At 37.0% G+C, this 12,248-nt stretch overlaps 1 protein-coding gene and 1 pseudogene across 4 annotated transcripts in view; both read left to right on the top strand.

Annotated features, from left to right (window-relative positions):
- LOC146473806 (roundabout homolog 3-like) overlaps nt 1-10,102 on the top strand; it is a 38,272-nt gene extending 28,170 nt beyond the window's left edge. For 2 of the 3 annotated variants that reach the window (XM_085117869.1, XM_085117868.1), the window contains exons 2-5: nt 2,613-3,251; nt 5,499-6,047; nt 8,444-8,754; nt 9,517-10,102. In XM_085117869.1, coding sequence (XP_084973995.1) covers nt 2,613-3,251; nt 5,499-6,047; nt 8,444-8,754; nt 9,517-9,657 — 1,640 coding nt within the window. In that variant the 3' untranslated portion in view covers nt 9,658-10,102. The remainder of the gene's footprint in view (nt 1-2,612; nt 3,252-5,498; nt 6,048-8,443; nt 8,755-9,516) is intronic. The other variant, XM_085117870.1, reaches the window with a different exon arrangement.
- LOC146473804 (uncharacterized) overlaps nt 1-12,248 on the top strand; it is a 75,614-nt pseudogene that overhangs the window by 4,978 nt on the left and 58,388 nt on the right. The gene's annotated exons all lie outside the window — the stretch shown is intronic.

Below are 12,248 nucleotides of genomic sequence, written 5' to 3'. Positions count from 1 at the left end.
AAACTAAATATTTTAACATGATAAATAAGAACAATTGCCCGTTCAAAAAAGTGATTTCATTACCAGTATATTTGTATACCCTTGATGATATGGTCATCTGAAATATGGCAAAAATCACTCTAACTAAGGAATAGCAAACATTGTATTCTTTACGTGGGCAACTTTAAGTGAAAGAATGTTCAGATCGAGATAAAATATAGTTTAGAAGCAAGTACAGGGGATGTAAAAACGATTGTGAAAGTGTCAACTCGAGAAAACGCTACCTTGTCTTGAACGAGTGTTTTAAAAATGTAGTAATTTGCATAATTTCAATCGGGCCATCGGTCGCGTTTTGGCCGATTTCGAACTTTCCCAATTTTTGCCAAAATAAAAATTCGCTGGAACTTTTGAATATTATTTTTGAAAATAGTTCACCAAAAGGGTCTTTTGGGGCAAATAAAAAAAAATTCGAATTTTCGCTTCTGTCGCCGGATTCTCGAAAGTTACTGACAACCGCTCTTAAGACGAGTTCATCACGAATTAAAAACAACAAGATTCCCGGCTAATGGCACAACGCGGAATGCTTAATGTACCCCAATTATTCCCCATTGTATGTTTCGCAGATATTGAAAAACTATCCTCCCTTGGCAATTGAAATAATTGTCTGAATGGTTTTATTCAGATATATTGCGTGATACTTATCGTTGTGTTACTAGGAATCATACGAGAAATAACTCTGCAATAACGTCATGACCCCGCTGAACTGGTCTGGGCTCCTCTATTTCTAATTCTAATCCTTCGCGCGCGTTGATTATTCGGTCTGTTTTTGAAAGCGGAATTTCTTCGCTGTGAACTCTCCCAATTTCCACCGTTTGAACTGTCGAGTACTACCTAGAAGATATTATTTCGATTTAGCGCTTGAAAAAGGTTAGTTTTCTCTCTGAAAACGGCAGATCAGAGTCTTAAATTCATACATGTGGCCGCCATTGAACAAAAACAACTTTTCGAAATGATGACTTGCTTGGACGTCACGCAGGTAGAGATAAGTGGGTCCCCTCCCTCGTGATATACGCGCCGATAATAGATTTTGATTGGGCTGATTTTGTTCAAGACAATCAGAACAATAAATCCCTTCTGGGAGAGGGCAGAACTTAATCAAGGTTTAATGGATAAATTAAATAATGATTTGACGTCACACAGGAAGGTATGAGTGGGTCCCCTCTTTCGTTTTATATACCCGAATAATAGATTTTGATTGGCCTGCTTTTGTAGAAGACAATCAGAACAATACATCCCTACTAGGGGAGGACATATTTTAATGCGTAAATTAATGTGGCGATTTCTGACTACGACGAAGAAAAAAAAAAAGATGTCTCTACTGGCATTTACGCGAGATGCATTTATTCCAACTGTATGCTTCGCAGACCTATAAAACTATCCTTGCTAATGGAATAGTTTGAGTCAAGACGATCGCGTTACGTTATTTCCCTTGTGTTACGCGCTCAGACTTTTCACCGGAAATTTCTGAAATTCCGTTACGATAACGTAAGCTTCTCAATGACCTCTTTTCAGTCTCGCATAGCTTCTTAGAAGTTATTCTTTCGATTTACCGTTTCAAAATTGTTTTTTTTTTCCGTTTTAAAACGGCACACTTGAGTCCACAACATGTTAACAATATGGCGCCACCAATTTAATCCAAGATTAATGAATAAATCAAATGATGCTTTGACGTCACACAAGTAGGGGTGATTAGGTCCCCTCTCTCGCGATATACGCGACAAGAATGGATTTTGATTGGCCTGCTTTTGTTGAAGACGATCAGAACAATACATCCCGAGTAGGAGAGGGGATAGTTTAATGAATAAATTAATGTACCGATTTGTGGCTACGACGAAGAAAAAGAAATCGACCCGTTTTTAGACACGGTATACCCCTTCAGTGCATCCCGCGTAAAAAGATACCCGACCCAAACCTAGACACGGCCTGCCCTGCAGGGCATTCCGTGTAATTATTCAGTCATGCTGCGTTAAATTGCTTAAGTGATGGTCGCCTAAAATAGTGAATATTGAATTCTGTCTTACATGAATAATTCTTAAAATTCAGATTTACAAAGAGTCAGGCTAGTAGGGCCATTTTTACTACCTGCAGCATACTAACAGCGCGTGTAAATTAATTCATGTTAAAGAAAAGTGGGACAGGAAGTTCAAGCTCAGTTCGCTCAATACGCTTAAGGTAATACGACTAAATACCCCTTTCCCGGCTAGGTTACATTTACTAAGTGGACATAACAGCTCCTTTGAATGGACATCTTTTCAGATGAGCTATTTCGGAATTGGAAAGAAAATCTGCAGTTTTCTTCGGCAAAATGTCAGCTCAAAATCTCCTGATGTGGGAAAACTAATTCCTTTCGTTTTCGAAGGGGCAAATTAATTTTTTTTTCCTAAAAATTAAACAGTTCGAAAAACCTTACGGCGCCTGTTAATATATAACCCCACTTTACATATGTTGACTTTACGCGTTATTTTGTTACCTGATCCAAGAAATATTAGTCAGGATTATAGCTTTGCTGCGATTCGTTTCTACTGCACAAACTGTGCTCTTGCTTATACCTCTCTAATTTCCTATTCTCTTAGACAAGCCCGAACTCTTCGATGCTGTAAAGAAGGAGGTTGCCATCGGGGTGAAACTGAAAAGGTCCACAAGAACCATTGCAAATAGCATGTCTTTCAACAAGTCAACGAACCTAAAAGACGTTTTGGAGGATGTCGTCACCTCAAGCTTTAAAAAGATTTGTCACCACAGTGGAAATGTTTGTCCACGTGGAAGGCCAGGACCACCAGGGAGGAGAGGGAGAAAAGGATCACAAGGGATGATGGGACCACCTGGTAGAAGTGGAAAACAAGGAATTATGGGTCCAACAGGAATAAGAGGAGAAAAGGGAATTAAAGGAGATACTGGAGCACCAGGTATTCCAGGAATGAAAGGTGAACCAGGAGAATCTATTTCAGCACCAAAAATAGCACTGTCCTCTTCTCAGTTGACTGTGAATGAAAGCACCACAGCTTCGTTAATGTGCTCTGCCTCCGGAAATCCCACTCCACAAATAACCTGGTCCCGAGAAAATGGAGTGTTACCAACCAACAGAACTAAGGTGACTGCAGAAGGACTGATGCAAGTTGATGACGCGCGACTTGAGGATGCTGGGAAATACAAATGTGTGGCGCAAAATATTTTGGGAAGGAAGGAAGAGGTCATCAGTCTTATCGTACAAAGTAAGTATCATATAACTGTGCAGCTTTTGATAGCTTCAATAAATGTTCGTTGTTAAAAAAATAAATAACTAAAATAACATTTTTTATCTACTTCTAAAATGACTGTTCCAACATTTCCTCTTATATAACACAGAGAGAAAATTTCTAAATGCTGATCGGTCGAGACAGAGGGCATTTTTTTCTTTTTTTTTTAATTTTTTTTTTTATTTTATTTATTTTTTTTTTGCCGAGGGCAAAATACACTCACTACTGTTTGGTTAAGCGTAAAAAGTGCTATTAAAGATTGGCTGAGCACTTCTTCTCTACATTTAGTTGGTTTCTTCATTTTGTGTCCATCAACAACGAGTTTTTTCAGAGTTTGACTTTTAAGCCGCCGAGAAGGCGGCAGAAAAAATGGTTCATGGAATTCAAGTGCTACAACTCAAACTGAAGGAAATGCATACTGCTGAATTTTCGTGTCTTGTAGTTTCAAAATTTTCTCAAGTGACTGATCGCTGCGCAATTTGAGAGAACCATGAAAATACACATGGAAACTTAACCTTAATTATACGAGGACTCATTTTGATTACATGTAGTAAATGATGGTGGAATTAAACTTCGTTTACGGCACACCTTGATAAATTGACAACAAATGTTACCATACTAGGACTATTTGGATCAATAGTTTTACTGTACGCGGCCATCCCTTTTTTTTTTTTTTTTTTTTTTTTTTTTTATGGTGATAGTGAAGTCTACCTCTTAGTGACAGTTCTACCTGGTAAGGAAGGATGGAATGAAGAAATTAATGATAAATAACCAATAAATAATTAGTATTAAAGAAAGAAACAAAGAAACAAAGAAATAAAGAAAGAAGCCAAAGAGAGAAATAAGTAAAGAAAAGAAAGACACTCAGACTGACAGTTAAAAACACAGATCGAGGCAGACAGACGGCCAAAACGACAGACAGACAGACACATATGTAGAGAAGACAAACGAAGGATGATGGTAATTTTAAACTTAGTCATAAAAGTGTATTATTCGGCCTCGCGAAATGGGAGAACGGTGGATCCTAGTGAGAGAAAGGCAGGAATCGAACCAATGACCCTGCTTAGACTTGTCTTATCCTCTAACCATTGAGCTACAGGTAATCTTGCCTTGAGGGAGGTCATTTACTTGATTCATATATAGCAAACGCTTTGTATAGTGCTTTGGTCCCACCGTAATGTCTAAAGCGCTGTTTACCGCACAGGACAGTTGTACGACGCGTATCTCATACAAACCCATTAACAGATCTAGCTTTCAACAATTCCCCCCACCCCCCTCCCCCCCTCCACCATCTTTAAAAGGTTGATGTATTGCCGCCAAAATGAATATTTTCCAATAGGAATGGATTGACTTGTGAACGGAAACACTTCGCCCCTTAGAAAAAAACCCAACTTACCCCTCCTTCTTCCTTTCAGGGTTGATGCTTTTGGTTTCTTAAAGATAATCGTAAAACGGAGAATATTGGGAGACAGCCGAGGACTGAACATTAAACAGTCCTGAACAGTTACTAATTCTTGGTTTTTACTGTCACGCCATTGAAAAAAAAAAATCGAAACCTTTCCATGAATGAAGTCAAGAAATTGACATGGTATAGAGGATAAATAAATAAGGCATCTGTCCAAATGTCAGGTCTGTGTGGCTTTCCGTACTCGAGTTATTTGACAAAATGTTCCACATAAATTTATAGAGCTTAGTATGGAGACGCCATGTTTGTGTCCCTCTGAGGGGCATAAACATGGCGGCCGGAAATAGGAAAAAACATCTGGAGTTCACTTTTGCCAGAAAAGATGTTTGTTTGCCCTTGTGAATTTTCGAATGTTTAGATTAATATTTCTCCTCAAACTTAAATTGTTTAGAATGCTGAAAATCACCCGAAGAGTCATTTTTAAGATACGGAAAAGCTCTGTCACGGCCGTCCTCCTGATGTCACGCACGATGGAAACTCGGAAATTGAAACTTCAAAAGGAAGCACGACATCGAGCTAAGAAATTGTGAACAGACATATTTTTAGGTAATCCTTGAATGAAGGTAAAAATTTTGTAGGCCTCCCAGTTTTTAATTCTAGAAGTTGGTGACGTCACGTGAAAACCAAGAATACTCTGTTTGAAAAATGCTTGTAGCTCAGTGGGTTCGACTCCCGTCGGATAATCAGATTTTTCTTCAACCCATTCTTGTGAATGTTACATACGTTTCTGAATGACTTTTATCTTTCGCCTAAAACAGGTAAACCGAGGGTTTCCCTTTCATTTGGCCCATCGTACGTTGAAAAGGGCAAAAACATCACTTTGCCTGTGTGTCACGTGACAAGCTTCCCTCAGGCAATGATCACGTGGGTTAAAGTGTACGACAACCTCGAGCAATCCAGAGTTGTTGCGAACGATGGACAGCTGTCAATCATAAATACTCAGAAGAAAGATGCCGGTTTGTACAAATGCACAGCGTCGAATCAATTAGGCCATGGCTCAGCTGTTACACATCTTAATGTGGTGGAGCTGCCCCACTTCACAGTTCTCCCACCCTCACAGCTCGAGGTAGACATAACCAAGAATGTCACTATCCGCTGTCAGGCCACAGGGAACCCGCAGCCAAAAGTCACGTGGGTGAAAGAAAGCGGGAAGCTACCTGTTGGGAGATCAGAAGTTGGTGTGGATGGAACACTAAGAATTTGGAATCTTAAAAAAGAGGACTCTGGAAAATATACTTGTGTTGCGTCATCGAATGATTTTTTCAAGGCGTTCGCTGCAACAAAATTGAGTGCTGAAAAACGAGGAGGTAAGAAAGAAGACATAATTCTGTTTTTGCCGTTCTATCTCAAAGAATAAGAATAACAAATCCTACAGAGGAGGACTTAAGAAAAATATCAATCTTTAGCGTGGCCGGTCAAATAGCATTTCAAGCTGTTCCTTTTTCCATAATGAAATTCATAGCCTGTGCACAGCCGCCTTCCACGAGAAAAATCGTTGCACATTGTGTTAGGAAACAGATCGAACTCAGTTTCGTTATCATTATCATTTTGTCTCCAGCTTAAAAAAAAGTCTTATTTCGGAATTGTCATAAAAGAGGCGTTGATCACATTCTCCGTTTTAGGCATCCGAGAAGGAATTGCAAACCATCGCAATAATTTCAAACCCCAACCTAAAGGATTTGGAGCAGTTTTTACGCCTAAATATCTCTTATCAAAGTTGACCAATTAACTAACCCGTACGTATAAAATGGATCCGTCTGGGAAATACTTCATTAATATATAAAAAAACGTTCAGAAGGTTCTCAACTTAAGACCTGAGAAAACGTAAGCTGACTCTGTACATCACAATCATGTCAAATAATGCAGTGCACTTCAATTATTACATATTCCAAATTGCACTCGGAATCATGTGATTACCTATACAAACTGTAACCAGTGAGATCTATACTTTCTTACTATCCTCCGCAGAAAAAAATATTTTTGGCTTGTCAAACTTTCGTTTGAGAGGTACTGACTCTCAGGAAAAACGACTAACCTGGACTCTATTTAACAAAAATTCAACCCAGTTATCGTGCGAACTTGTAGACCACAGATGACGTCAAAAAAAGGTAAGAACGAATAAGTGTGGCACACGAGCCGCAGACTAAACTGCTTCTGATTTTTCTAATCACACCGTAATACTTGCAAGCCCACGGCAAGCTAGGAGCTTTTTTCAATACATCAAAAGAAACATTTCCTGAGCGCTCGTACTGTGAAAACGTAGCCGGGGATTTCCATCGAGTGTCAACTGAAAATTTTTCATGAGTATCCGATGGTTCATTTATGTGTATATCTGTCCAGATGGTCCTAATCGCCTCAGACACGCCGATTTGGTCGTAAACAATTTCTCCAGTTTTCTTCGTCACAATGTCAGATCAAATTTTGTAGCACTATAGAAAACGTATTCCTTTCGTTTTCGACGGGAAAAATAGATGATTTTTTTTCTTTGCGGTTTTAACAATATAGCGTTTTCGTAAAAACAACAACAGCAAGTAAATTCGGACAACACCATTCACTTTCCTAACTTTTTCTGCGGGTTTTAATTTTCAGCTAAGGCATCAGAAAAGTGAGTTTGTAAAATATGCCTTAAAAAAGGGCAGAAGACGATCTGGGAACACATGCACCGTGGCATCACAAAAGAGGTTATGATTTGAAACTAGATAATTCAATCATATAAAGGACGATTGTTAACACAAAAACTGCTTTTGGGTAATTCCAACTCTAGTAGCATAAGACAGCACGGTAATGCGTGATCCGACAGTTAAACACTAGTCATAATATACGTCCATCGTTTTGCAACATCTCTACTGAGAAATTTTCAGTGCAATCTACTTCAGAATTCAGAGATGTTGGAAGGTTTAGGAAGAAACACCTACCACAGAAAACTGGTTTATGAACTTATTACTTAGCAAAGGTCCTGCGCAGGTGTAATTTTGTGGGTGGAACTGGGAACTTGAATGGTTGCCCGCGCTCAAATTAGTTTGGAGGGCATAAATGGAAATTTCCTGATACTGATAGCATTCGGATCAACAAGAAATCAGGCTCTACTATAAAGAATATTTTAATTACAACTCTTTGCATATGTTTAGGGTGATGCAAGCAACTTAAGAAAAAAAAAAAAAAAAAACAATTTGCATGCCATGCCAATGTCTTACTTAAAAAAAAAAATAATTGCCCTTTTTGACAGTGAGGAAGCCTGACTTGTCATAAGCCTCGTGGTTTCTTTCAGGTTTCTAGCCATTTATTCTCTTACATCAATTGTCTTCATTTTTTTCCATCTGTATATGTTGTATATGGCAAAATAAATATTGTATTGTATTGTTGTATTGAGTTTATTTCACCGTTATTTTAGTAATTGCTTTTTAATGTTTGAAGCGGCTTGGGAACTGGATGAAAGTACACTATCTTGTGTTTGATATTTTACATAAACAATAAAATATGTAAAAGACAAAATATTAGTAACAAGAAGGTATTTGGTATTTCGATTTAACTATTTGCATAAGGTCTAGAGTTCAGCGACCTACTCTTAAAACTTGAAAATCGCAGAACAGTCACTGACTAAAAAAAAAAAAAAAACGACAACAAAAACAAGACGCTGAGTTGGCTTTATGTGATAAATATGGTAAATATTGTTTACTAGATTATTCTCATTTTGGTTTTACAGTTTGTCAGCCTATAGGTGTTGCTGACCCAAACACGATAACAGATGACAGAATGACGGCAAGTACGATTTTCAGCACTAATTATCAACCATACTATGGTCGTCTGAATGGAATAAGACGATCTGGTGCTTGGTGTACAGAGACTGCATCTCTTGGAGCAGAGTATCTTCAAGTTGATATGGGTGCAGTGCACTCCGTTTGTGCAGTGGCAACACAAGCAGGATGGCAAGGTCAATTGACCGGCAGTTACAAGTTACGCGTGTCTCTGGATGGAACAGGATTCAATGCTTACATGGAAAACAGCATTGAAAAGGTGAGTTGATTAATATAAAATGAAAGCTACTGTTTTCTCTACATACCCTGATAATGTAGTCAATCAGTAAAATCAGGAAGCTCGAATAAGTAACCGAATTATGATCCTATTTGCCACTGGTCGTATTGTTGAATTAATGGCGTTTTTCACTGTTACTGTGAATACTGAGTGTCCCTTATTAAACTGGTCGTTTGAACTTAAAAGATCGAAAATTTAAAAATGTACTTTGGGTTTAGTCAAAACATCTATACCTTTTAGGAATATTTTGGCAATTAGCGTATTTTTTTTTACTGTTTTGAACTAGAATATGCGGTTTAAATAAAGTATATGTATCTATGTTTAACAAGAAAAATTAAGAGTAACGTTATTCGACGTTTCGATGCATCCAACATCATTATCGAGAATGAAAAAACGTTAAAGTTGTTAAAAGACTCGAGTTGTTTAACAAATGAATATCATCTAATGTGATTCAATTATTCAAAACTCAACTCTTTTAACAACTTTGGCATTAACGTTTTTCCGTTTTCTCCATTCTTGATAATGATGTTGGATACATCGAAACGTCGAATAACGCTACTCTAAATTTTCCTTCTTAAATACTTTAACAAGCAACTGACCATCCGGTATCTATGTTTGTAACAAATAATCTAAGGATGGTCATCCAATACGGTGGCTAGGCAAATAAATGACGTCATACTACATTTGAGAAACTTTTTTTGAAGGACTGCATAACCTTTGTGTTATTTTATTTCCTCTTTTTAGGTTTTCTCTGGAAATACAGATAAGAGCAGCATTGTGCGGCGTTCATTAAGTCAAGCCATCAAAGCCAGATTTGTTCGGTTTTACCCTGTGACATATTCTACCTGGCCTTGTTTGAGAGTTGAAATATTTGTGTTAAAATAATGCGATACCCTCTAGACATATCAACCAAAAAACAGCAACAACAACGACAACAACATTTTATTACTGTATTTCGATATCTATAGATGTAACATTACCTATTCTATTTAAATAAAATAAAATAAAAGTATTATTAAAACAAACTAGAATTGACGGCAAAGAATCAAAGTAAACTATAAATATATGCCTTTCGCAGTTACATGTCAAAATTTAAATATTGTAAACCTCTTTTCAAGTACTGCAGGCATGACCTACGTTTTTTCTCATTTCAATTTTTCGAGGTATTCTCTGGAAACACGGATAGGAGCGGCATTGTGCGACGTTCACTAATAAGCCAAGCCATCAAAACTAGATTTATTCTGTTTTATCCCGTGACATACTATAAGTGGCCTCGTATGAGTGTTGAAATATTTGTGCTAAAAGAGTAGAAAAGTTTTATTTATTTATTTATTTATTTATTTTTTTTTTTGGTAGGATAGCTTGTGCTTTCTATCATTTTCTGACATCAAGCAATGCCAATGCTGAGTAGAAGATCTCAGAAGAATAAAGAAATTTTTATTGAGAAAACATTGAAAAGTTCCTTTTAAGGAAGGAAATATCACTTAAAAACTCTAAAAAATTAAGTTGGTGCTAACATACATAATAGTTAGTCTCGAGGGTTTGGTTTTTTTGGTATTCCAATGTGTTTTTAACTCGTGAATGCGCGCATGCGCAATAAACAAGTTATAGCGATGGCTGACTGCTGACTTGGTTGGTTGGTTGGTCGGTTCTGTCGTTAACTTTCGGGCGTGCGCAGTGAATGATTTTAAAATTCAATTAGTGGAAAAAAAACACGCGAAAATTTTGTGTTCACGGCGCATCAGGATATTCTTATTCAACATGTAGAGAATAATTTAACGATCGCTTAGTGCAAGAATGGAGATTTTTCGTTAAATCTGAGCAAAGTTACAAGTTTTTTCAGTTTTTCAGAAAGTCCGGGGTCGTAAACACAATTTGTGAAAAAAAGAGCGTGGAAATTTTTTTCACGACGCGTCAGAATTCTCTTATTCATTCTGTAGGGAATGATTAGACAATCGTTTTAGTGTAAGAATGGATATTTTTCGTTGAATCTGAGCAAAGTTATCGGTTTTTTCGGGTTTTTTTTCCACAAAGTGCGGTGTCTTTTAAAAATTAAAAATAATTTAATTTAAAAATAATTTAATTAAAAATAATTTAATTGAAAAGTAATTGTCGGCATGGACTTTGAATAAACAAGAACCTATTTAGAGCTTTTACCTTTAGCACTAGTGGCCTTATTTATTGTAGGCCTCACCGATCTTTTAACCTATCCTCCCTTCGCGATTGAACTAACTGAATCGTTTTAGTCAGAAAGAATACGTGATATTGCGTTGCGCAACTTGAAATTTTGCCGCCAAAAAATATTTCCCGCCAGAAAATGTCTTCAGCTTAAAAAAGCACTCTTATTAACGGAAAAGTTCACTGCTAATCATAACTTTTTGCATACATGAAAACTCGACATCTTACATCATATTTTCTTTCTCATACAAAAGTACTACATCAAGTAGATTAGTTTGCTAAAAAAACTAGTTTTGCTGTCAGTTTTCATGCGAAAGCGGAACGTGCCATGTCACGCATCAGTGACGTCGTAAACAAAATTATGCAAATTTCTGGTGAAATGAACACCTTAAGATCTTGTCAGCTTTCATAGAGGTTTCAAAGGGAAAAAATGTTTCATTTTCGCAATTTACGACTGGTAATTTATGGGAAAGCAAAAGGACGCGGTCGATAAGTAATTCTTATTTAGCTCATATTTCATTATTTTTACTTGAGGATTGCGTGGACTGAACTCCAAAGGAAAAATTTTACGCATTTATGTCGGGCATGAAATGTAATGCGATACTTTGTTGAACAGATTTCCCTTTGTGAGATCGTCTTGAAAAACACAAATCACAAAACAAAAAAATGCCCTACAGTAATTTTGTAATTTTAATTCCCAAAAAAACTTCACTTGCCCATCGAGCAAGTGATGGTCAGAATCCACTAGCCTGATCGCAAAATCCAGTAGCCCCGGACTATCGGACACGAATTTTCATGACGTAGCTGCACATGGCGTGCTTCTATGAACTTTGAATAAAAAACACGCGATTTTTTTTAATTAGCGCATCAGAATAATATCATTCAATCTGTAGAGAACAATTTGACAATTATTTTTTATAGTACAAGAATGGTTATTTTTTGTTACATAATCGGGCAAAAATATAATTTCTTTTAGCTTTCAAGGAAGTTTCCGTAGCCGTCTAAACTTCAATTACTGATGTGTCATTTGCATTCACGAGTTGGCTCACAGGAGCCTTTGATTGTTCTTGTTTTGTTCCTTTGTCTCATCATTTTTGTTTTTTGGCTGTATTGTTTGTTTTTGTTGTTCCTTAGTAATTTTGTCTGTTAGTAATCTGTAGGAAAAAAAAAACAGATCAAAAGTACTCAAACAATCACTTTTGACACACAGTTGCAACTACGTAGAGCTGCGTAAATTTTAAAGAAAGATAACAAGCCTTTCTTTGAGGGCTATCTGCTAGGTATACAGTTAAAGCACT

The sequence above is a fragment of the Pavona decussata genome, unplaced genomic scaffold (assembly GCF_977016875.1).
Source record: "Pavona decussata unplaced genomic scaffold, jaPavDecu1.1 SCAFFOLD_92, whole genome shotgun sequence".
In the NCBI taxonomy this organism is placed as follows: Eukaryota; Metazoa; Cnidaria; class Anthozoa; order Scleractinia; family Agariciidae; genus Pavona; species Pavona decussata.
This window is presented reverse-complemented; position numbering and strand designations above follow the sequence as displayed.